Here is a 27,679-nt window from a genome sequence, read left to right on the forward strand (position 1 = left end):
AATGTGGACGTACACTTGAGTTCTCTAATGGCCTAGCCTTGGTTTAGACCCTATTTGGCGGTGACCTTTAGAGGAAGAGCATGTGGGTCTAACATTTGTATAAGTGTGCCAATAACCTTTACCGTCCCTCTTCTTTCGTCAATACCCGAGTTGTACAAAGTTGTCGGCCTGGCACGTTGTTAGGCAATATGGTCATGTCTAAAACCTGAAAAGTCAGATGTCACCAAAAAAACTAACACATATTGTCAAAACAGAGATTATATCTCAACCAATAGGGAAAACGTATTTTTTAAACATATTATTAACAATAATAAGTCTATGCGATTAGAAATATTTTTACCATTTTTTTGTTTAGCGCTATTTCATGCTTTTAGCTTTCTCAATACGCTATCATCCTATCACTTATCAGGACCAGTTGGGGAAAAAATGGGGGGGGGGGAAGAGAAAGGGATATCTTGGTGAATTCTACCGTAATCGTGTTTTTCTAAAGGGGAACGACCTCCTCAAACCGACATACTAACCACTCTCCTTGTGAGGTGCTTATGAATATAGAGGATTGTATAATATATATTCTTTATTTCAAACTTACTTTAAAGTGGCAACCTATAAGGGTACTAAATCAGCTTATACCAAATTACACCACTTTAGTCAAGTAGAATTTCTTTCCCTTGTTCGAGGTGCCAAACATAATAATTAATCACCAATAGTGGTAACTTAAAAAAAAAGTTTCTTGTGTTGTCAGGTTGACCTAAAAGAAATAATTGTGCAAAATTTCATCTGGCTCCGAGATTGGGTGTGGGAGAAATAACGTATAGGCCTACAAACTGTTTACGTGACAGACAGACAAAGTGAGTGGATATAAGCTTTGTAAACAAATATACAAGCTCAAAATAAAACCATGTTGTCACCCACAGCTATTAAATTGTTTGCCAATTTTCTTCTGAAAATATTCTGCAATGAATGGTTCTGTGTCTTAGACGTAATAACAACAATGAAATCTTCCCTTCATAGACTTGAGTATATTGTATGCACAGGATGGAGAAACTTGTGTTACTAATGTCGGTATCATTAGCATAAAAGCACGAGATATTTAGAATAGATATTTAGAATACAAGGATGGGATTAGATCTATGTTCCTCCCACTTCGTCTTCCTGTTGTTTGAAACACTTCATATTCTGTATCTCTAATCGGAAGATTTGCATATTTATAACAAAATAGAATTGACTTAGAGCACTAGAACCAAGTGGTCTATGACAGGTGATGATGGTTGAGTGCAGATGTTTCTACTGGTCTATGATAGTCTGGTTCAGTACAGCTGTTTCCATGGGCGTAATATATCTACGTCAATTCTACACGAGCTTTGTTTTTTTTTACCGCATTTTTAGGTGTTTTTCTTGTTTTTACCTCAAATTGAGATATCGAGCTCGTGATGATGACACCGTCAGATTCTTGATTAAATGATTCTACCAATTAAGCCAGCAGCCATTGTATAAGATGCTAATTATTTATTGGCACATTTATTACACGTAGAACTCATAAGATATAGTTTAGATTTAGATCTACTTCTAAAGATCTAGTCTAGATCTAAATCTACTTATAAATTCTAAAGATCTAGTCTAGATCTAAATCTACTTATAAATTCTAAAGATCTAGTCTAGATCTAAATCTACTTATAAATTCTAAAGATCTAGTCTAGATCTAAATCTAATTATAAATTCTAAAGATCTAGTCTAGATCTAATTCTAGATCTAGATCTAGAGTCAAGACGTAGGCCTAATTAATGTTAGATTTACGTAAAAAAATATAAGCGAAGCTTAGATAATCTATCAATAAACTTAAAGCAACTTTAAATTTAATAAACAACTTTAGTTTCCTTGAATAATTACAATGATATCTAGATCTAGTCCTTTCAATCTCGAACTTCTAGAACATTAATTTATTTAACTCTTGAATTAATAAAGCCTATTACTTTTGGAAATTCCCGAACGCGATAGATGTAAGTACTAGTACTCAAGCCAAATTTACATTTATTAATTTTTTACTTTGAAAAATTATAACGGTCAAACTAAAGTTTTCTCCATGAGGCCAACGAGCTAGTAATTCTTTTCTCACTGATATACAGCAAATGCTAAATTTCTAGGAAAATTGTTAGAAACGTTTTGAAGATCAGCGTTCAAGTTCCTGGCTCCTGAAAGTTCCTGAAGGTTCCATGAAGTTCTGACTTAAATAGAGGTATTGTAAAAAAAAAAAAAAAAAAGGTTGCTATTGCTGAAAATGATAGGCCTAATGGAAATAAGCACTCTATAACATACAAAATGTTTCCTAATGGAATGCGTCTCAGATTCATGTGCGGGTCAGATATTGGGTCCGCGGAAACTTATTACTGACAGGAGAAGGCAAAGAACTAGCGCCTAAACCAGTAAGCTTCCCCTAGATGAGCTCGATAGCCTTGGAGAAGGAAAACTCTGAATTCAAACCTCTGCTGCCTTGCAGCTATACACAAACATGAGTAAGGCTTCGAGAGTCAACCTTTAGTAAAAATCAGGAACCGACGAACCTTCGGCAGTGGCAGAGCCTGCTACGCCGCTGACGTTAAACTAAATTGGCACTTGCCGTTCGTTGGGACTCATCAGCTGCGGGAACTGCTGTATGGGTAACATCTTTGCGACCATTGCTAATGCCCAGACATTCAATGCCATAGAGATATATATACAGGCGTTACAGACACACTAAAATTGAACTTCTGAATGTTCATTCTAGTCAGTCTGTCCGTTCAATTGTTTCCGAGGTAAGTCTTTTGTATCCTAGAATTGTTTGTTTTTTAAATGAGTCGATAAAATGACAGTAGAAACCCCTTCCTTGATACAGGGGGGGGGGGGGCAGCGCTGTCAGCTTTCCCTCGAATTCCGAGACTGAGCTCAAGCACGACGCCTTCTTTTTCTTTTATTCTCAGTTGCAAAAATGGATCTGTATTGCAATATCCTGCTATTTTTCTTATAAAAAAAAACAACAACAACTGCGGGTCATATATAAAATGTATTCAATGCATTTTATGAATGGAGCCTAGCGACTGGTAGGATAACAGATCAATGTGTGAAATGTTTTTTTTTTCTACATACCATCATTTCATTTTCTTTTTATCTCATGTTTCATTTAGTTATGCACATTTTTGTATTACCTACAACTTGACAGCATTTTAAGAAGGAATAAAAACTTCACAAATACGTTGCGTAGTTCAAAGTCACATCAATAAAGCTTGTACAATTTGAACAACTGGTGCGATCTTATGCACACACCTTATGCATTAGATATATATATACACACACACCTAATTACTAATAAGTGCACCTAAACACGTCTAAACTGTATTCCTGTAGCCTTATGGGAGGTCTAGTTTAAAACATTGTAGCTCATATAGAGGTGCACCTAAACACGTCTAAACTGTATTTCTACAAAGTTGCAAGCACGACTCTGCCTGACTTGTGCTCATTTCTTTCATCGATTCGAACTAAAAGTGCCTCTGAAACCAAGTCTAGGACCTGCCTTGGAGAAGTGTTAAAGTATAAGAAACGCTATTCTAACAAAAGACAATTCTTCACATTACTGGCAAATACGTTGTCAAGGTAAGAATTTCAAGTATTATTTAAAAACATACTACTGTAGTTTGAAAAAACAAAGATTTACTGCTGAAGGGGTAAACGACTGTATAGAAAATACGAAAAACATGCATATATGTAACCCTGCCGGACCAAGTGAAACAAAGGACGTTTGGGCCACGAGGCCTTCATCAGCTACAAAACAAACAAAAAATAAAAAACAATTAACACAAAATAGTCTTAATTAATTTCCGGTTTCCAGTCTAGTATACTATATAAGTCTATGATCACATCATAGTTGATCCCAAGATCTTAGAATGGAGATGTTATAGGCTCTATTGTTTCTCTACTGGCATTGTAGGGCTATGTTGTGTACAAACGTGTTTTGAACGTCAAAATTCAGACAATTGTTTTTTACTAGCACACTTTCAATATGTATTACAAAGCTTATATCACCTAACTCTGTCTGTCTGTTTGTCTGTCTGGTACAGTTTTTGTACACGCTATTTCTAGCACTAAACATTCTCGGATCAAGTTGAAACTTTACAATATCATTCATTGTACCTAAGAATATATTGTTACAAATGAACAGTGATAGGTAGAGGTCAACGTATGACCCCGGCGAGATGACACAGCAACTAGTGTTCCCTGGAATCTACATGTGCAAACAAAGACAGGATGTGACGTGTCCTCACGTGTTGTTCCAGGGGACGAACAGATCTAAGTAGGGGGACAGTTACTAATGAACAGTGACAGATAAAGGTCACTACGTGTGACCCCGACTTGATGACACTGCATCGAGTGTTTTCTGGAATCTACGTGTATAAATAAAGACAGGATGTGACGTTTCCTCACGTGTTATTTCAGAGGATACTAGCCGTGTTTGTGCAACTTTGGAGAAGCGATTAGGGACTCTATATAAGCCAGAAAGTTAATGTGAAAGTCAGTCGTATGGAGTCGTGAGTGAGCCGTTACAGTCGATACAGACTATGTAAGACGTGTGCGGCTCTGTGGAAGAGAAGTGTGTACGACTCGGTGCAAGTTAACTAGGGTAGAGTTAACTGGAGTGGACTACTGTCGTTAAAGTCTATACAGCGAACTACAGTGGACTTGAGCCGTTACAGTCGATACAGTCGATGTAAGACGTGTGCGGCTCTGATTCGGTAGACTTGAGTGCGACTTGGTTCAGCTTTGGGAGACCTGGAGCGACACTGGGAAGTGTGTCGTTGGTCTGTTCTGTGGAATACGGCTCGATGCAAATTGAGAAGAGAGGAATTGCAACGAAGTGAAGAGATGCAGTGCAACGAAGTATAGCTAACTGTAAACTGACAGATATTGTACAGTCTTCTACGCTACATGTTATAGTAATGTTAGAGTTAATAGTCATTAAAGTTATATGAAACTGAAAGTTTAGTCGTCAAGTTCTTTACAGTGTTTTTATTTGTGTGCCAACTAATACTTCTAGCCAGAAGATTCAGAAATACGTAACAATATGAATCAATAAGAAATTAACCAATTAATTCTTATCTTATCTTATATGATACAGACGTTACTTCAAAAAAGAAGATGATTACGTCCTACGCGTCATGCATTTAGTCATGCATATTAACCAATGACCTAAACTACACCAAGTCACTGGTTTTCCTGGCTAGCTCAGGCAACCCATTCCATGCTCTAATTAATTAATTTGTGGTTATTAATTTTTGTTTGATATTGAAAAAGAGAAATAAATTCCACACTATTAAGATATAGGACTTTAAATGTGGAGTTTTCCCCCCTAGATAAGCCTTTTTTTTAAATTAAAAAAACAAAACAATTTTAAAAATATTTTGCTTGATTTACCCGTAAATTTAGTCTCTATATTTATATAGGTAAGTGAAAAGCTCCGGATATTGATGTTATTAAAATCAATAAACTCATTTGGCAACACTATTTTTATCTAATCACGCTGTCTGTCTGGTAAAAAGTTTGTATACGTTATTTTTCCCACACATAATCTCGGATCAATCTGAAATTGTGCATAATTATTTCTTTTACCTGACAACACCAGATTCAGTATATAAAACAACAATTAGTTAATTAATTAATGGTAATTAATTATTTTGTATGGTATCTCGAACAAGGGAAAGAAATTGTTACTTGACCGATGTGGTGGTATAAGCTGAAATAGTCCCGTTGATAGGTCGCCGCTCTAAATGGTAACAACCAATATGGAGTGTGTGTGTGTGTTGTGCGTTTATACGGAGGTTAGCGATTGGTTGTGAATGATAGGTGGCACAGATTTATTTTTGTTAGTCTAGATCTATTACAAATGAAACGACTGGTCCAAACTAACTGATACAACTACACTCGACATAAGCTTCGTTTTAACAAAAGGAGTTTCAGAATTCACACACATGGAACAGCAATATTCAAGCCATGGTCTTTTTTTTACAGTTTAAAGCAATAAAAAATTATTTTGCGTTATTTTTCACGTAAAGGAAATAGGACAACACTTCATCAATAATAAGACTTCAAACTCTTCTGGAATAAAGATATGAACTAGAGCTAACTTGAAAGAAGAGCTGCGTTAATTAATCGCCTAAGAACAGCACTGATAAATGTAAGCTAATTTGTCCATAAAAGAATGGACGGGCCTGCCATTGAAAGAGGTTCTTACTTTCTAAGGCAAAAGACAGAGAGGAATGGAGAAAGACTGTCGACAAATCTTGTATGGTGGCCCAACGGTCCAACAGACTTAGGGATAGGTAAAGTAAAAAAAATGAAAAATGTCCATCTACTTCAAGTAGATCTATATTGACCAGACAATGTCCATCTACTTCAAGTAGATCTATATTGACCAGACAATGTCCATCTACTTCAAGTAGATCTATATCGACTAGACAATGTCCATCTACTTCAAGTAGATCTATATCGACTAGACTGTATCAAGTTTAGATCTAGAACTTGTTTTAAAGACAGCAACGTTACTAATGGTATAGAATTGTTATTGAACATCATGTTCTAATTCTCCACATTGTTTTATTTCATTACAATTTTAGTTTGCATACAACGTAATAAAGCAATGGATTTGAAAAGCATATAATGACGTAGAATTGTTCCAAATTTCAAGCTGCTATCTATCATAGTTACATAATTATGAATTAATGACACTGTCTCAATTTTTAGTCTCAGTTTTTCAGACATTTTCTATAGTCCAATTTTAGACACATATAAACTGCCCATATATTTCTCTCCCATATGACATAGAAAGATAATCTTGGTATCGCTGTTATCCATACACCAAGGGGGTTTTGAGATTTAAAAAGCCATATCAAGGGGTTTTGAGTTTAAAAACCCTTCTGCCAGGGGGTTTAGAGATAAAAATCCCTCTACCAGGGGGTTTTGAGTTTAAAACCCCCTACCAGGGGTTTTGAGTTTAAAACCCCCTACCAGGGGTTTTGCAGTTAAAGCCCCCTCTTCTATAAACAAAACTAAAAAAAATTGCAAACGACAATCCCCAAATTCCAAGAAAACAGCTATGGAAGATTTTGACTTTAAAACCCCTCCAAAAATTACGATAAACACCCTCTCAATATAAAAAAAGCAAATTACACATTCAAAATTCTACGAGCAAAAGGGGTTTTGAGTTTAACCCCTTCCCCCTCCAGTTGGGGTTTGAAGCTAAAAGTTCCTATTCAATATAAAAAAAACAAACAAATTACACACTATAAAATTTATGAGCGTAGCCAGCCAAAGGGGTTTTGAGTTTAAAACCCCTGCCAGCGAGGTTTGAAGCTGAAAAATACCTCTTCAATATTAAAAAAAAAGCAAATTACGCACTGAAAATGCTATGAGCGTAGGCAAAGGAGGTCTTGAGTTTAAATCCCCCTTCAAATGGTTTTGATGCTAAAAAATACCTCTTCAATATAAAAAAGTAAATTACACTAAAATGCTTTGAGCGTAGCTAAGCTAATGAGGGTTTTTGAGTTGAAATCCCCCTCCTCCAGATGGCTTTTTTTTTTTAAAGTTAAAACCCCTTCAGGTGGTTTTGAGTTTAAATTCCCCTACAGAGCGTTTTGAGTTGAAAACCTCTCTCTTGAATATTATTTTAAAGTAAACTACAGTCAACAAATTTTATGACCGTAGCTAAATGGGGTTTTGAATTTTAAAAAACACAAAAAAACTCCAGAGATTTTTTAGTTTAAAACCCCTCAACAGATGATTTTGACTATAGAACTTCCCTTTTCGATATAAAATCTAAAGCGATATACATGCATGTAATTCCAAGAGCGTAATCAAGAGAGTTTACTCATTTCTATCAGTGGCTGGGCTCCATTAATCAAGTGTGAATAGTCATCTGCCGAAATTGAAAAACACTAAATGTGGCTCAACAAAGATGGCTAAGACAGATTTTAGGAGTCAGTTATAGAGATCGGGTTTAAATCAAGGAAATCAAATGCCGAACTGGGAGTCGAACCCTTAGTAAGGTTGTGACAGAGCGTCGCATGAGTTTTGCGGGCCATGTTCTCCGACAAAATGAATTACGCATAAAAAGAGTTGTGATGACATCCTAGTACAACTTGGCGCCACACTTTCATTGAGATCCTCAAAGCAGGCGAGAAGAGGCTTCAGACATTGCCAGTGACAGATTTTTGTGGAAACAGTTTGCCGGAAAATGCGCCAAACGGGGCGAGAGGGTCTAAGTCAATAAGAATAGCACATTAGGTTTTTGAAATAAAACTTTTTAATAGCAAGATAATGCAATGTAGATACCTCAGAATATGCATTTTGTTGGCTTTTCATACCAGAAATAGTGCTCGGCGTCGGGGCATCGCCCCGCGCTGGGAGAGCGCTGCGAGCTCCTCCAGACCCCCTTGCTAGCAAGGGCGGGGAGTATACAAGTTTTCCACTAATTCCAGGAAGAACCTATTTTAGGGCACCATTAACGTTTCCGAAAGGGTCAGAATGTAATAAAGATTAATTATGTACACACACACACACACACACACACACATATATATATGTATATATAAAATTCCGCGAAAAGGGGGGGGGGGGAGGTGGGGGGAGGATTCAAAACCCTCCCCGAAAAAAAATCCTGGCTACGCCCATGATATATATATTTATATATAGATCTAGACCTCTCTAGATAGTAGATTTATTGTTGAATTAAAAAACTATTTGTTATCAAAATTATTATAGATTCTCAAAAAAAGAAAACAGAGTAGCCAGGGATTCACAATGAAGTGGTTAACAATGAATGGGTCCACAATGAAGGGGTATGCAGCGACAAACAGGGATCTGAACGGACAAATGTACACCCAGAGACCTCAAGGCTCTGTCCTCTCTGCCCATGACATTAGTTACAGTGTCAAGGTGACCTCAACCTACTGCAGAACCACAGACAAACAGATACTGTTCAATATCACGTGAGTGTTGGTCAATACTTTGTTGAATGTCCATTACCGGTCGAACTTGCGCCCTTGACCAAAGCGAAGGATGTGTGAGTGACTGAATCTTAAAGACACTCATTTCAACTAATTTGTGTGATGAATGCCTATCTGTCCTGTAGAGAGTGGTGCCTGTCTGACTTGTCAGAATTACTCTGGAGATGTCCGGATTTTCTTGTGCGGGTGTATTCACTTTGACTAACCACTTAGACGTAGGCACACACATACAAAAGGTAACAAGTGGAGACGCTAAGTCCAAACCTTCGAACAATTCATGAACTAGATTTAATCCAGCAGAAGGCCACAGCCGATGTCTCTGTCGATAAGATACGTCCTACCCTTATGAAATCCTATCACCAACTGATTGTCTGTCTCTAAGTAGTCTCTAACCCAACTAAGCCCTAGCATCACTAGTCACGTCTCTACATACTCTAAAAATACAAACTAAGTGTCCAACAAGTGTGTCAACTTCTCCGTTTATTTTGAGGTTACGATTTCTTCAGCCATTCCGTTTCCCACTTGCCGGCGAGATCGGAGGCCGAACCCACGAAAGGTTTATCTGAATTCCTACAATTTACAACCACTCAACGCTAAAATCAGACTGATGCACTCCTTGGTCATGTTCACATTCCAATATGCTTGCGAATCTTGGACGCTGACTGCAGAACTAGAAAGATCCTAGCAATGGAACTGAGATGCTACAGAAGGATCCTACTTATGTAACTGAGATGCTACAGAAGCAACGGAACTGGGTTGCTAAAGAATGATTCTATGTATCACAATGAAAGACCTCTTCACAAACGAAGAGATTAGAAACTGGATTAATACAGCCATTGACCTGCTAACTATTTTAAAAAAATGCAAACTAAAACTATATGACCACGTCACAAAGTCATCAGGGATCGAAAAGAACAGTACCAGGAAAAAGAAGACAGAGAAAGCAATAGGAAGACAACATGAACAAATGGACAGGCTTGACATTTAAAGACTGAGAGGAATGGAGAAGCAGCACGGTTCAGATATAGTGTGTGTTGGCTCAACAGACTAAGGGACAGGCTTGACATTTAAAGACTGAGAGGAATGGAGAAGCAGCACGGTTCAGATATAGTGTGTGTTGGCTCAACAGACTAAGGGACAGGCTTGACATTTAAAGACTGAGAGGAATGGAGAAGCAGCACGGTTCAGATATAGTGTGTGTTGGCTCAACAGACTAAGGGACAGGCTTGACATTTAAAGACTGAGAGGAATGAAGAAGAAGCACGGTTCAGATATAGTGTGTGTTGGCTCAACAGACTAAGGGACAGGCTTGACATTTAAAGACTGAGGGGAATGGAGAAGCAGCACGGTTCAGATATAGTGTGTGTTGGCTCAACAGACTAAGGGACAGGCTTGACATTTAAAGACTGAGAGGAATGAAGAAGAAGCACGGTTCAGATATAGTGTGTGTTGGCTTAACAGACTAAGGGACAGGCTTGACATTTAAAGACTGAGAGGAATGGAGAAGCAGCACGGTTCAGATATAGTGTGTGTTGGCTCAACAGACTAAGGGACAGGCTTGACATTTAAAGACTGAGAGGAATGGAGAAGCAGCACGGTTCAGATATAGTGTGTGTTGGCTCAACAAACTAAGGGACAGGCTTGACATTTAAAGACTGAGAGGAATGGAGAAGCAGCACGGTTCAGATATAGTGTGTGTTGGCTCAACAAACTAAGGGACAGGCTTGACATTTAAAGACTGAGAGGAATGGAGAAGCAGCACGGTTCAGATATAGTGTGTGTTGGCTCAACAGACTAAGGGACAGGCTTGACATTTAAAGACTGAGGGGAATGGAGAAGCACCACGGTTCAGATATAGTGTGTGTTGGCTCAACAGACTAAGGGACAGGCTTGACATTTAAAGACTGAGGGGAATGGAGAAGCAGCACGGTTCAGATATAGTGTGTGTTGGCTCAACAGACTAACGGACAGGCTTGACATTTAAAGACTGAGGGGAATGGAGAAGCAGCACGGTTCAGATATAGTGTGTGTTGGCTCAACAGACTAACGGACAGGCTTGACATTTAAAGACTGAGGGGAATGGAGAAGCAGCACGGTTCAGATATAGTGTGACTAAGTGTGTGTGTGTTAGCTCAACAGACTAAGGGACAGGTGAAGGTGAAAGAAATTGATGTTGATACGATGACACTGAATAGAAGCTTTTTTTAAAAAGTATTTTTTATTTATTTTACTTGTTTTTTTTCTTCTTTCAAAGGCCCCCGAAGACCCCCAAAGGCCCCCGAAGACCCCCAAAGGCCCCACAGGTAACATGCCCAGACGTAATGAATCCGTTTGCACAGCGCCACTGTCTCTATCGTCGACTCGCTGAGGACCCAACCATTCATATCTTACCATTCCCAAACACCACTTTTGTTGACGTCACACAAACTGATACGTTCAGCTAAAAATCTTCAGCTTGTTTAAAAATAAAACTCTAAAGGATAAGTTAAGTTGGACTTCAGTGCCAGAACAAGAAAGGAAAAGACAGTATATTTAATAATAAAAAAGTTGACCTTTCCTGGGACGACAAAAAGTAGCCATTGTTATCGCGACAAAAAGACTGCCAATGAAGAAATCTTTCTAAGTGACTTTCCCTTCTGCCTGGTATGCGTTCTGAATTGTCGTTCAGTTGTCTCGATGGCCCTGGTTTCATACCCTACCCGCTGCCATCCGCCATCGTTCTGCGGGAGGTTTGGTCTAGGAAGTAAAATGTCTTCAACTCTGAAGGAACATGTGAAACATTTTTTAAAACCATTTTTCCAATTAATTCTTGATCTGATTGTTAAGTAAATAAACCATTGAATTGAAATGTCTAAATGTTTACGTTTAGCACAGACCAGTGTTTCCCAACTTGTACCTTAACGGAACCCTTCGCACATTCTGAGTATTTAGTGGAACACTTTGCTTATTTTTTAAACAGAGATTAATTCACGTGTGGCCTTCTAGTTAATTATACCAGTACTTATTCAGGCCTCGCGAAACACAGTTTGGGAAGCACTGGCATAGAATCCTGTGAAGAAATAAACTTATCTAACTTATTGACGCCGTCTTGATTGCAGTGGTATATTCAAACAAGGTTTAACAGCGATCCTCGGGCCAACCGGTTCTGGAAAATCTACGTAAGAGTACCATATAAAATAAGTAATTTTTTAAAATCTCATGCACACATTTTTCCAACCATTTTGTTTTACAGTTTACTGAAGTTGTTCTACATTGTTCAATGGACTAAATAACAGAACTTAATAGAGAAAGTTTCTGATTGATGGGGAAACTTAATAATCCGACACCTTTTAATCGCACACACTCAGTAATCCGACGCGGCTCCGATGTATAGACATCAGCTTGTTGCAATGTTGATAGACATTTAAAGAAAATGTCAGGATACATCGTGATACATCGTGATACATCGTGATACATCGTGACACATCGTGATACATCGTGGCACATCGTGATACATCGTGACACATCGTGACACATCGTGATACATCGTGACACATCGTGATACATCGTGACACATCGTGATACATCGTGACACATCGTGATACATCGTGACACATCGTGACACATCGTGACACATCGTGATACATCGTGATACATCGTGACACATCGTGATACATCGTGATACATCGTGACACATCGTGATACATCGTGATACATCGTGATACATCGTGATACATCGTGATACATCGTGACACATCGTGATACATCGTGATACATCGTGACACATCGTGATACATCGTGATACATCGTGACACATCGTGACAGGTTGTTCATGAAAAAATTAACGAACGACGTATTGCAGACTTTTAATACGCATGCGTAGGCCCTAAATTAATGTAATTAATGAATACTATTGTAAGTAGACTGTAGATTTTAACTTAGGACAGTATGTTAAAGCTGAAATCGTATGTTTGAGATGACTATGTTTGTTTGATGTGTTTCTGTTCTACCCTTGTAAGTCTAAGAGAATCTCTGAGTACATCATAAAGAGATCTAGTGTTTTCTTGAACTCTACGGCTACATTCTTTGGTAATACAATGCTTTCGGTAATCCGAAACAATCCCCACCCAATATCAAGAATCAACTGTAATTTACCAGAGAAAGCAAATCCTTGATATTTCTAACAAATATTCAGTTGTTTTTTTGTTTTTTTTTGGGGGGGGGGGATGGGGGGGGGACTTGGACAACAAAAGATCCAAACTATTTACAAACTGCAGCAGAAATTTTTTTTGAAAGATCCCACAGCCATTAGCTTTGATCTACCGTTTGCTTCCGTCATGTTCTGTGTGATTCATCCACATTGCCCAGTACTTCCCGCCACGCTGCTCTAATTTGAACAAAACCTAAAACTGATATAGTGACCTTCATTGGTGCAACATTGTAACAGCTTGCCCCAGCACTAGGATGAGTCGGAAGAACAAAGCAATCGATCGTGTCAGGCCTTTCCTTCTTGTGTTCCAAACATAATCTAGTTATAGTTAGTATAGCAATGGATAACAAAACATATCAACAAAAATAAATACAAAAATGTATATACATTTTGAAATCGGCACTACAGATCTAGGCTACTGCACAACCTAGGTTTAATCACAACAGATCTTGGTTACAGCAGACAGCACAATAGACCTAGGTTACAGCTCAACAGATCTAGGTTACAGCACAACTGAAACAAATCTAAAAGCATTACTTGTATATGTAAAGCAATATTGAAACAAGCTTATTCAAGATTTGGAATAGGACATAGCTAATGTCAACTGCAATAATTTTTCCTATTCGCACATTTGTATACTCGTAATGCATAATTAATTTAATTAGTGTTTAATGGGAGGTAATTAATACAAAAAATATTTTCGTATCCTCTTGTATCAAACTATAAAATACAGTTCATTAAATTTGTTGTCAAAATTGATTACATCCTAAAAACGCAGCCATCACTTTCATAACTTGATAATAACAAAGGTAATTTAAGCACAAAAGATCTGGCGTACCACATTGGAAATACAATGAATGAACTGTTTAGTATTCTGAAATGTCTTCACCTACTCTCCACCGTAAAATAAAGTCAACATTCAATAAAAAAATGTCAAAGTCAAGTATGGGATAGACAATAATAAGTCTGTACGTTATCACTAGGAGAGAAAGTTCAAACAACATTTGATGAACAATATATCTAAACATTTTGTAAATATATCCTTTATCTTGGATAAAAATGATTCTCATATTTATTAGACATTAAATTTACTATATGATTTTTTTGCCTGAAGCGCTCACAAAAATAACATGATCTATTTATAATTCTAAAACACTGTTACTGTTTACGTTTATATCAGTTTGAATAAGCTCGTGGTATGTAAACACAATTATATAGTGTAATTATTGTAAGCTTCTCCTCAGACTACTCGATGTGCTGGCTGGCAGGAAGGACTCAAAAGGTGTTTCTGGTCATCTACTCCTAGATGGACAACCTTTGCCACACAATGTCAAGTGCTTGATGGGATACGTTGTTCAGGTGACACTCTTGTATTCTGGAAAACACGTAAATAGTCATAAATTGGAAACAAATGACATCATTCTATGATGCTGATATGTACGTAGCCAAAGCCGGACAGTTGTTTAAGACTCAATTTATAAGAACTTTTTTTCATTTCTAAAGTCTGGGCAATGCTTCTCTGCTTCAACGTGACGCCCAGGTGGACACGGTCATTAGAGGAGACGATTAGACCCCAATAATATGTGCAGTTTTTAGACTTGAAAAGGCCCTAAGCCATTTAAGACATGAGACCTTTCGGAGGTCTTTTACAAGTCCAGATATTCTGGTCAGTGTTCCATATTTCTTGGCTCCCTAAGCCATAGTTTGTGTTGCCTAAAGGTCAATCCGACCCTGCCAATTGGGAAGCAAAACAGAACTCCCTTAGGGGTTCCTAAGTTCATTACACTGATAGAAAAGAACGAGAGCCGTGTTATGGCTGACATTGGCACCAATGAAGTGGTACTGAGATGAAATATAGGGGGGGGGGGACTTTCTCCGGTCTACTCGGCTAGACTGAGAGTCTTGGTATAATAAGAGCTTTAAGTAATAAGGATGCACCAATTGACTTCTGCTAGAATTACATCTTCCAGACAGAACAGTAGTTCAGACATAGGAACCGCTTCAAGCAACACTTAGGACAATTACAAGAAAAAAAAAAGTTATTTAAAATAAATTAGTTGAATGGTATTCAATCGTTTGATTTTAGAATTGCATGTAGCAGATGATATTTTGCCGGCTGTCAAGTCTGGTGTAGTGAAATTTTTTCTAGAATCTAGGAGGATTTGAACACAAATTCTAAAAACCTCTTTTAACGTGTACCTTCTCATTGCCATAATTTCTATTTGTGTAAGCTGCAGTCAAGATATGTTCAATACATTTTCTGACACCAATTTTAACTATATACATTTATACATCACCAGACAAGCTCTTCACTGACTTTCTGTGGCATACATTTATACATCACCAGACAAGCTCTTCACTGACTTTCTGTGGCATACATTTATACATCACCAGACAAGCTCTTCACTGACTTTCTGTGGCATACATTTATACATCACCAGACAAGCTCTTCACTGACTTTCTATGACATACATTTATACATCACCAGACAAGCTCTTCACTGACTTTCTGTGGCATAATTATGATAGTAATTTCTTGTGTAGGTCACTTGTGTTTTAATAGAGGGGAGGGGAGATTTTTTTTATTTCCCTTATGCCTGGCTTTCAATACACGGGACATTCTAAGATTCACTCAAGTACGGATTCTTATTAATGTTACTCTATAGCTCCTCTTTCGTACTCCAAGATAAACACAGCCTTATTCTCAATGAATTCGAAGATAGCTATGGAGTCCCATCTTCACTTTCAGACTCCGACCTCACACATGTCCAATATTTTACGTGTTTCAAATGTTCCTTTAGTGTTAAAGATAATTTACTTCCTAGTCCAAACCTCCCGCAGGACGACGGGGAATGGGAGCGGGCAGGGTTTGAACCCGGGAACATCGATAAGTCCGAACGATAGTCCAGCGCGCAAACCGCACGACCAGGCAGCCAGCCACATAGGAAGGATGGGTCAGTTGCAGAGTCAACCTTTCCATAATAATGTTATTATATCATAACTTGTAAAAAAAAAGTTTTTGTTCCAGGATGATGTTGTTATGAGCACCCTGTCTGTCAGAGAAAATCTCGCTTTCTCCGCTGCACTTAGATTGCCATCATCAATGACACCTTTAGACAGACAATCCCTGATCAACAAAATTATTAGGGAACTTGGACTAGATAGATGTGCAGATACAAAGGTGAGCTAGAGACTCTGGTAAAGGTTTGTTAAAGTGTCGTTTCATGTTCACGTTACATTAGGAACACAATTATCTTCCCTTTGTTTGCACTTCCATTTCTAAGAACCGATTTGTTTTCTTTCCAACTTGAAGCAATAAAATGTAGGAACAGAGAAAAAGAAGAGAACGCGACCTGGAGATATATGGAGGCGATATATGGACAACGTACGACAATAAAACGAGGAAAGCCATTTTAAAAGATCAGCGCAGTGTTGCCAACTAAAATATAAACATTGGCTTCGTGCTACAAGTAAAAAGAGCTTAGAAAATGTTATTCTACAGTGTGCAAATACATTTTTTTTCATCTTTTTAAAATGCATAGTTTTATCAACACTTCTTTTGCCTTCTGCTTCGGATACTACAGAAAGCTGGCTATTTATAGTTATCAGTTTTTGATGACACCTTCAAATTTAAAAAATGTATTGTTATGGGATTGAAAAGTCAACATACAAATACTGGCGGTCCTTTCGATCGTGTACGCCTTCCAGCAGAAACAAAAAAACACGCTACTTGGCATGTGTAAAAAAAGGGTAGTAGAAAGTGGAAACAAATTTGCAACAGTATGTACTTTTTTTTATATTTATGTCCGATAAAACGTTTAAAGCAGATTCTAAATGTATTTCATGTGCTGATATGTTTGAACCAACAGGTCGGCGATGAATTCATCCCAGGTGTGTCAGGAGGAGAAAGAAAGAGGTGTAGCATTGGAATGGAACTGATTATCTCCCCTCCAGTACTATTTTTAGATGAGCCCACAACAGGTCTAGATTCTAGCACAGCCAGCTCTATTCTGTTTTACTTGAAAAGGTGATCGTGGACACTTAGGTTGTATTTGTATTTACTAGGAGAAGAAATATTTCTAGTTGGCAGCTTGTGTCAGTCTGTTGACATTCAATCTTGACCAATGAAGTACACGACAAAATCGTGTCATTGTCTGGAATCTCTACACAGATGAGGCAAATTATCTAAATCTTATGATAAATATTAAAACAATTGGAAATAAAAAAAACAAGTCATATTTATGGAAAAGTGGGAAGGGGGGGGGGGGGAATGGGACAAAATATTTGTATTTCATGACATTTCTGTAGCTTGCAAAGTTCTGTTGTGACTACTTTTAGTTTGAAATGTCTAATTTTTATCTCCTTAAAGTGAATCTTTTTTTTTTTTAAATTAAAAATGTAAGCTTTTTTTCTGTATAAAATGACATCATTTTAAAAACTATTTACTACTAAAAGTAAAAAAAAACAACAACAAGCTATGTTTAGAAAGGTCGATGACCTTTTTCGTATTTATATAACATAATGCAATATGCATTATGCATAAGATTTAGTTACATATCGACATACAGTAATAAAAATATATATTAGTTATTTATGTGTTTTCTGTTGGAAGAAAGACACAGGTCTGCCGAATTTTTAAAAACAAAAAAACAAAGAATAAAATATAGACACTTTAATTTAAGCAATTTAAAAAGGAGATTTCATACCCACATACACAACTACGTGCCCTTTAGATAACATAGTATCTGCTATACTTCAACTAGAGGCTCACTCCATCACATTCATTTGGCCAGACTCACAGTGAACCAGTCTTCATAACAAGCAGTTCATTGAATATTCATGATTTTTAACAATTTATATATATATATATATATATATATATATATATATATATATATATATATATATATATATATATATATATATATATATATATATATATATATATATATATATAATTCTATTCGTAGCTCAAGAGTTTGAACACCAAGAAATGGAAAGATCACTCTTTTATATTTGCAAGTCGGACGGATTAGAGTTACCCCACGTAATTTTAGAGGCGAAAAAAAAAACAGGGGGGGGGGGGAACAAGTAGTATTCACCCGTCACTATATAGCAGGGCCGGACTTTACCATTGTTGGGCCCAATGCGAAACGGTTTTCGCGGGCCCAGTTTGGGTAGGGATACGGATAATAAGTGAAAAGTAAGAGTTTGTATTAGAAAATATATTTGTCTTTGCATTTTATTCATTTTTTACTAAAAATGTTTAATAAAACCTGCCCTTTTATTTGCATTGCTTACCAAACAGATAAAACATGAGTGACGTGGATCTTTTGGGGGCTGAATCTGAGTGTGAGTGAAAACACAAACGTTCTGTGTAAACTTGTTTAAAAAACGTTTGTTTTTAAATTTTCTTTGACAGAATATCAAGAAATGGAAGAACTATCATATTATCTATTCACCAACCTAGATACTCCATCTACAGCCTGTTTGACAGTCTCATGTTACTGTCTCAAGGTCGCACAGTCTATCATGGTCCTTCACATGAAGCTTTGGATTTTTTTGCTACTCAAGGTTTGAGTGTCTAAAATGGTTAAATAAAAGTCTTAAAAAAAAACAACATAATAATCTGATGACCTTTCTGGCCTAAAGATCTGAAATGAGTACTTACAAATACTTATCACAGAAATCAGTAATTTTTGTTCTTTACATTTAAAATACAACCCTTTAAATAATTGTTAGTAAGTCAGGCTGGCTCGGCTCCAGGTTTGGTCTGGGCCTTTCTGCTAACTAGAATTTTTATCACAGACAGTAGGCAGATGGTAGCGCTACTGGGTGGGTCCAATCTGTGCACCTCAGTCTGTAACCATGGGGTTAGGGTCGCCTTAGTAACCAGACAGCACAACTAAACTAATCTAAATTTGAACTAATAAAATAAAGCAACCAACTAAATTTATACAACAAACAAACACTTTATTAAAAAAACAGAATAAAATCAATAAAAATTATAGGCCAAAACCCCTAACCACAACATAAGCCCAATAAACAGCCGAAAAACTATATTAGACCTGAATTACTCTAAACCTAACCACATCTAGCTAGACTTAACAGCTCATAAACAGCAGGTTAAGAGCAGCAGTAGTAACAATTACAGCAACAGCAGGAATTATAGCCTGCAAAATATACAAAATAACAAAGGAAAAATATAAAGCATGATCTACTAGATCTAGTCAAAGTCTAAGCCACAAACACACGTTGGGTCTAGACACACACACACACGTTGGGTCTAGACACACAAACTAAAACATACTTTGCATCTAGTTTTACAAGCAGCCATTATTGCAGAGCTGGGTTGGGCGCAGCCATCTTTCAAATACAAACTTTAGAAGGAAAACTGCCAACTATTTTGACACTAATCCAACAAAAAGACAAAGTGTATAGCAAAATTAAAATGTGAACTATATTTACACAATATTTACTACAAAAGATTAATAAAGAGGGTTAACATTTAACAATAAAAGTAGACAAAGCTTGGGTACGCCAGCCAACACATGGAACTTCGGTTCCCTGGCATTAAACGATGGCTAATTAATTAGCCGGTGATGCGACGTCACTAATCCGTCTACATCTAAACAATAAATACGAACATAGAAACAATCAAGATTAAATAAACTACATTAAGTAAAAACAAAAATACAAATTTTTAAATAACTTACAGGCACTACAACACACAAAAAATCTTTCTAAGTTACTACGCAGCTTACCGCCCACTGACCAGTGGTTCACACAAGAAAAAGAACTGGAACTGCAGCATCCATTCTATCTATATAGGCTGGCCATAATCCATATAAATTATAAAATAACATAGAAATAGGTGGGATTGCAAGCATACAGCTTAGCACTAGCCTATAAAAGTAATAAAAACTAAAAATACATAAAAATAGCTCTGGGAACGCCAGCTCACACAATAAAATACAGTAATAGGGAAAAAAAAAAGAAATTGACATTGACAAATGTGAAGTCGATATAACGAAACTTAATGAAACACTTCTGAAAAAAAAAAGATAAATATTTTGAAATAAAATAAACTCATATAACCAAGTTGTCAAGGACGCTTTAGTTAAAGGTCAAAGTTGATCAGAAAATAATAAAAATGACTTCGTGTCTACATTTTTAAAGTTAGTTAGTTAGTGGAGAGCACCCCCCCCCCCTTCCTTTTGAGAGTGAGGCTATAGGAAAATGAACTGCCTATGAATGTTACTTGTTGGGTGGGAGGGGGTGAGCAGAATACTGACAAGAAAATTGTGTTCAAGAAGATGTTAAAAAAGCGAAATATTTTGACATTTTTCAAGGGGGACAAGTATTTCAGATTGAAACCAAAAAGTAACGATGGAGACAAAAGATTTTAGATTGTGACAAAAAGAGTTAGTATTGAGACAAAAGAGTTAGGATTGAGACAAAAGAGTTAGGATTGAGACAAAAGAGTTAGGATTGAGACAAAAGAGTTAGGATTGAGACAAAAGAGTTAGTATTGAGACAAAAGTGTTAGTATTGAGACAAAAGAGTTAGTATTGAGACAAAAGAGTTAGTATTGAGACAATGAGTTAGTATTGAGACAATGAGTTAGTATTGAGACAAAAGCTAAAAGCATTACATTGCGCTAAACAAAAACCATTGGTAACATTATATCTAATCGCACAGATTTATTGTTGTCAGTCTAGATAAATACAGGTTTAATCCTTTAGTTGACCCAAACTGAGTGATACAACTAGACTTAATAGAAGCTTTGTTTGAAAAAGTATTTGTTGTGCTGTTCATGTTCCCCTTTGCTCGGTAAGACATTGTTGATTGGTTGTCTTCTCTGTAGCACTATGTCTAGGCTATATATAGATCTCACAATGCGGAACTGTCATTCTCAAATGTACTGAAACTATCCAACACATTCTCAAATGTACTGAAACTATCCAACAGAGTTTCTAGTGTGCTTGTAATTAAAACGAATTCGATCCTCTGCCAGGATTTCTTTGCGAAGAACATAACAATCCTCCAGATTTTTTTCTGGATGTCATCAATGGAGATCTGACCACATTTGGGAGTGAAATGTGTATTGATAAGGAAGCTAGACCAACAGGTAATTTTCAAAGTAAAAAAGAAAGTTTATACTTTTCATTAATTTTTTTTGTCTAATACTTTTTCTTCGTCAAACCAAAAGTTTGTAGGTAGTGGCGTGACCAGGGTGACTGAGGGTGTCAAACACTCGGACAGTCAGGTCCGTCGGAAAACTTATATCTAATGTAAAAGAAGTTGAAGAAGTAGCGACAGAAATATAAATATGTTTTTATACTGTTTTGAGACTGTTTTTGTACTGTTTTGATACTGTTTTGATATCCATTTTTCGCCCCCTAACATCCGGCACCCGGAGCAACTGCCCCTCTCCACTAGGTACACCACTGTTGTATGTCTTTTTATTTGTATCTTTTTCTGTTCTATTTTTTTTTTTTAATTCGCACTGAACTATATACGTTACTTCTGTTTTACTTCTCTAGATGTGACTCAGACCAAACAGGACATTTTAGTTGAAGGATTTAAATATTCCCTTTGGAATAAAAGGTAGTCTCTGTATTCTTGATATTAAACTGTTTAATAGCTTTTTTTTTTAAAAAAAAATAGATGTTTATAGAAGTGTAAGGCCTAGATTTACAAATAATGATAATAGGTATTATAATAATAATAATAAAAAGTATTAGTCTTTTACGGCATGTGAAATGCACATTTGTCAAAGAAATCACTGTCAATGTACTGGGATAGAAGAGGCTCAACTATTTGAATGTCTCTCCTTCAGGCTGCAAGAGGAAATTCACAAAATCGTCTCTGCATTTCAAGAGAACTTTGAAGAGAACAATGTCACTATCGACTATGTCACTTCTTTCGTACATCAAGTGAGTACAATTACATTCTGTTGGCTTTTTGTAAGACATTTTGAACTTTCTGTTATGCCCGGTACCTCGATCCCGATTAATTTTATAACTATTGTTGTACATTCCAATGCTGTAAAGCTCAAAACTTTGATGCTCTCCCACTCTGACATCAGGTCAGTTGGAAAGTGAAGTTAATCGATAGCAATGTCTTGGATTCTGAAGATTATGACGCGTAGGACGTAATCATCTTCTTTTTTTAAGCAACGTCTGTATTGTATAAGATTATATAAGATTAATGTTGAGTGCAGTGTTTCACATGACTACGCAAACCTAGTTGAGACTTACTTATTTTTCCACATCTCATGCTATTAATTATGCACATAATGAAGAATGAAACTATATGTAGTGTGTAAGTTGGCAGATTCAAAACCAAGAAACAATGATGTACACTGGTTGATTATGTCTTTTGTTGTGATCATTTAGTTTCGTAGATACTTTGCTATCCCATGAACACAATTCTGAAATGAATAAACCACAAAACAATTTCAATGATAGACATTTTAGCTTAATAAATCCGATAAAAAAATAATTAAAAAATATTCACATAAAATGTGTTAAACCAAATTAGTAACATAAGTTAAAAGAATCAACTAAATATGTGAACAAATAAATCTGGACAGAACTACTTTCTGTCTCTCCTGTTTGGTAGAGAAGTGGTAGAGAAACAACAACATGATGGCGATGTAACAAGTCTCTGACTATACGAGTTTCAAAAAGCATTGTCACAAATATTACGAACAGATGTGATGAAAGATTTGAAATTAATAGTATTCTTCGTGCAATCCTTACTTTTTATTAAATTAAAAAAAGGAATTTATTTAAGAACCAAATGGTTTAAGAAAAACGCCTCATACAGTATTCTATGCCTACTATGCAGTGGCGTAGCTAGGGTGGGGGAGCAGGGGGGCGAATGTGAAGATTCCCCGGGCCCCCACTTGAGGGGGCCCCTAAATGAGTGTCCGAAATTTTTTTTCAAAATAAATTAAATATTACGTCACTGTCATGTAATTTTGCTTTTCACGTTGTTATATAAATCAGTGACCCTGTTGTATGTATTCCACACATATTATTAACACTTTCCGTGCGGAGTCACTCTCAAATTCAAGGAGTAACTTCCATAGCGCTGACTGTTATAGTGCCGTGTTACTCTCAGGAAGTAACTTGGTATATAGGTAAGTTTATTTCATCATCCTTATCATTGAATAAGAAACGCGATAGGAGCACTGAAAACAAAGGAGACCATGAACGTGTGGAAGTATCACTATTTAGATGATACACACAAAGATACAGCAGTCGGAGTAGTGAAAATGTCTCTTGATGAGAGAAGTAGTGCTGAAGAGAACTGATAGAATGGACACTAGTAGCACTGCATGTATGTACTGGAAAATTATGAATTTTTCGCTTATCTGGAACTCTGGTCAAAGCTCTGCGCCCAATTAATATAGTTCAGAAGAAACTATAAAAAAAAAAAAACAACAACTGAGCTGCACATACGGGAAGCTGCTGAAGAAATTAAAACTCTTTCATGCTTTCTGCGAAATGATGAGAAACGGACGAAACTGATCACCCAATTCATCGAAAAAGCAAAAGAAGGTAGTGATTGCTATGGAGTTACTGTAATCCAAATAACCTGAAGAAAGAAAAGACTTGATGGGGAGTTGAGTTCTGATGTAGGACTGTCAATAGAACTGCAATTCAAACGTTTTGCGACAGAAGTGCTGCACAGACTTCATATGGAGATGGCTGGAAAATCATGTGAACACCTTTGGGTTGCACCAAGACACCTCTTGGAATCTATGGATGATGACACGCTGATAAAAAAAACAACTCTGTTACTTTTTCTTGTTTGTATAATGAAATACAGGCCAATCGCTTGTTCAATGATGCCATTGATGCACGAGCACTTGTCATCAACAAACCAGTGCCACAATCACCACTGACTTATTGAGGAAACTGGCTTCATATGGTAATTATGTGTGCTCAAACTTTGAAACCTCCATCCGAATACCGCTAACTTAGGCCACTTCCTTTTCGTTATGTGAGAGATCATTCTCAAAGCTCAAGTTAATCAAAAACTATCTCAGGAGCACAACGACGCAAGAAAAGCTTAGCATGGCTTTAATGTCAGCAGAGTCACAAATACTAGAAAGTATCGATGTAGATGATGTTATAGATTTCTTTGCTGCACATAATGCACGGCGTGAAGCGATATCAATTGAGATTTGTCACTTGTGCATTATTTAACTAATAAACAACGGTATTATTCATTAAAAGATTCTTAATGATTATTTCTTGTTAATTTTACTGATATACTGTACCAATTTGAATGTAGGCTTACATATTTATTAAGTACATTATCTCATGTCATGATGTCGAATGTGCAAGGGGCCCCAAAGAGGTCAATCCCCGGGCCCCCAAATACCTATCTACGCCCCTGCCACTATGTAAAAATAACATTAAAGTTGTGTTCCCAAAATAGAATACTGTCTATAGCTCTACTCAATGTACTTGCATGAACGAGTGGTGGAATGGCACAAACCGCTTAGCCATATATCAAGATATAGACTTATTAAAGCAGAAGACAAAAGAAAACTTAAATAGACCGTCTGCGAACAAGGCACGAGATGTGGAAAAATATGCAGGTCGCAACATGTTTTGTGTAGTCATGTGAAACAGTGCACTTATCCTTAATCTTGGGAATGGAACACATTATTCTTAGGACTATCGGCTGCGTGAAAACTTCTTCCCATTATATAAAGATTGTGTCGTTAACCAGTCCAGATATTTCAATCGTTTCCACTTTTTAAAAACACTGACTAGCACTCTTTGGTGTGTAAATTCAAGTTTGTGAGTTAGGAATCAGGTGTGAAAACATCACGTTGTAGAATAGCGAGTCCTTCGGAGACTGTTACACGAACGGACTGAAGGAAACATTTGTCTACTGTCGAGAACGTACAGAGTTGACTGGCCAAAAATAAAAGTCCTGGTAGAGTCAACAAAATGCTGGCTATTCTATTAAAAGTTCCGGTCCAATTGGATCAATCCTTGCCAACTAATTTGACGTCGCTTTTGTTTGTGTACGTTTCTTCAATCAGATGACTTGTGTGTGTGTGTGTGTGTGTGTGTGTGTGCATAGTTTATTTTATTTTCTTCATCAATCAGCTGACTGTTGTGGGTGACAGAGCTGTAAAGAACTTAATAAGACATCCACAGACATGTGTCATCACTGTAAGTACCTTTTAACAAGTTTCAGTTTAGAGGCACAACAGTTAAACTATTGAAGTATCTAGAGTCAATCTAGACAATCTAGAGTGTCATTAGAGATCTAAGTGCTTAAATAAAAGTTCAAACCAGGCAGCATGTTGTTAATTTCTTGATTTTTTTAAAATCAGGTAACCACTTCCCTGGTGTTAGCAGTCATCACAGCCGCCATTTTCTGGCAACTAAATGAAGACCCTAATAAAGCATTTCAAGACAGGTAAAATGTTTGAAGATTGTTTACCGTCAGATAACACACAAGACTGAGACATATGCCCCGTTCATTACTTAACTCTACATGCGGGAGTAATCGCTGACGTAGGTGTGTATAGACGTCCAGACCTAATTAATTTTTTAGAAGATTATAATTTCAAATATTATAATGGTCAGACTCAATTTTTGTCAGTGTTGCTAATTAAGTAGTCACTCTGTTCCCAAAGATATAAATCAACTGTCAAATTTCTAAGAAAATCCTTAGAACTATTTTGGAGACCGTGTCCATCCAGGTTCCAGTTTCCATGAGGAGGTTGTAACCTCAGAAGAGGAATTGTAAAAATATTAATTTTTTTAAAAATGTTTTCGCTAATGCAACCCGAGACACACGAGTCGGACATTTTGACATGGCTTCCATGATGAATAAGTTGGACACCACTGTACCACTGAAGCAGACTATGAAATGAGTTCAAGTTGTACGTGAGAACTCAGAGTGGGGAACCTTAGGCCTGCTAATTATTATCTGTTCATTATTATTTTCTGTTTAATTGGTTTGAAGACAGTTTTTGTATTCTGTTGCAGAGCTGGTGTTTTATTTTTCCTGGTCAACAACCATGTGTTTACTAACGTGTCTGCATTGGGAGTCTTCATCCACGGGAGGAAACTATTCATGTACAGTACACACTTTGATAGAGGATCATTGACTTACATTACACCACGTTCTCAAATAATGGAACACACACATACACAAACAATACCACTAATGCAATATGTTTTTTTTCTCTGGTTACACGAAATGAGTGGGGCCAGAGGTTTGAATGACAAGGCCAGTGAAGCACAAACTACGGCCAGAGGATCATATCAGGTCAACTTCAAGTAAAGTGCCCTTTCAGAACTTGTGATCTATGGGGCAGATTATACTATATAAAAGTCCTGTGTTTGTGTGACCCACGGTCAACAAGGGTGTCATTTGACCAGCACAACGTCAATCCGCCTTTACTTTTCCCAACTAATGTCAGGTACCCATTAGAGTTGGCTGGACTCTTGGGTACCCTAAAATTCCCGAGCTGCGGAAGCCAAGCGCTTTACCAGGCAACCACTCCCCACGACCCCCCCTCCCAATCAACGTGAAGCCACTTCCACGAAACATCTGCCCTCAGCACAGCGATGTGACCCAAATACATGTGTCGTAAATACATATGACCGCATGGGATTTATGTACATATCTTATTGACCTAAACCATAGAATCCTGTCTGAACTTGTTTTGTCCTTACCAGAACATTCCAATCCTGGCTCTGCTATTCAAACTAATAATGTCAAAAATAAGCACAATGTATCAATTCTTTCTAATTTTCTTTATCATTCGTTTTCTCTCTTCCTCTTTTTGTCTCACTCTTTCTCTTTCATCTCTTTCTCTTTCTCACTCTTTGTCTCTGTCTTTCTGTCATTCTTTCTCTTTATCCAATCTCTCTAGAGTTTGTCTGTCTGAAACATTATTGAATAAGGACACCATTAACATTCATTATTTTGTTGCTTGTTAATCCAGAAAAAGCAAAAACTAGGGAAATGCTTGAGACATAATTATCTGTAACACTACCGAACACATCAGTTGATATTACTTGATATGTGTTCGTCTTTAGGCATGAAAGTGTATATTATTTGATATGTATTCGTCTTTAGGCATGAGAACATCGGTGGCTTCTATCGTGTCTCTGTCTTTTTCTTGGTCAAAATTGTGTTGGACATCATTCCACTGCGTATGATTCCAGTCATCATTTTTTCGGGAATAGTTTACTTTGCTGTGGGTAAGTCCACATTAGTGACTTGATGAAATGATGTATATTAACCAACATTAGTGACTTGATGAAATGATGTAGATTAACCAACATTAGTGACTTGATGAAATGATGTATATTAACCAACATTAGTGACTTGATGAAATGATGTATATTAACCAACATTAGTGACTTGATGAAATGATGTATATTAACCAACATTAGTGACTTGATGAAATA

General features: G+C 36.9%; 1 protein-coding gene across 2 annotated transcripts in view; it reads left to right on the top strand.

Annotated features, from left to right (window-relative positions):
• The first annotated feature begins 2,556 nt into the window (after window positions 1-2,556).
• LOC106050955 (broad substrate specificity ATP-binding cassette transporter ABCG2-like) overlaps window positions 2,557-27,679 on the top strand; it is a 33,890-nt gene continuing 8,767 nt past the window's right edge. The window contains exons 1-15 of one of the 2 annotated variants that reach the window (XM_056042775.1): window positions 2,557-2,789; window positions 3,517-3,624; window positions 8,782-9,008; window positions 12,125-12,184; window positions 14,460-14,574; window positions 16,243-16,395; window positions 17,084-17,241; window positions 18,637-18,788; window positions 21,232-21,345; window positions 21,761-21,824; window positions 22,057-22,153; window positions 25,355-25,420; window positions 25,585-25,670; window positions 26,246-26,335; window positions 27,345-27,469. In XM_056042775.1, coding sequence (XP_055898750.1) covers window positions 8,821-9,008; window positions 12,125-12,184; window positions 14,460-14,574; window positions 16,243-16,395; window positions 17,084-17,241; window positions 18,637-18,788; window positions 21,232-21,345; window positions 21,761-21,824; window positions 22,057-22,153; window positions 25,355-25,420; window positions 25,585-25,670; window positions 26,246-26,335; window positions 27,345-27,469 — 1,468 coding nt within the window. In that variant the 5' untranslated portion in view covers window positions 2,557-2,789; window positions 3,517-3,624; window positions 8,782-8,820. Of the gene's footprint in view, window positions 2,790-3,082; window positions 3,625-8,781; window positions 9,009-12,124; window positions 12,185-14,459; window positions 14,575-16,242; window positions 16,396-17,083; window positions 17,242-18,636; window positions 18,789-21,231; window positions 21,346-21,760; window positions 21,825-22,056; window positions 22,154-25,354; window positions 25,421-25,584; window positions 25,671-26,245; window positions 26,336-27,344; window positions 27,470-27,679 lie in introns of those variants that run through there. The other variant, XM_056042774.1, reaches the window with a different exon arrangement.

This window comes from Biomphalaria glabrata, chromosome 9 (genome assembly GCF_947242115.1).
Source record: "Biomphalaria glabrata chromosome 9, xgBioGlab47.1, whole genome shotgun sequence".
NCBI lineage: Eukaryota > Metazoa > Mollusca > Gastropoda > Planorbidae > Biomphalaria > Biomphalaria glabrata.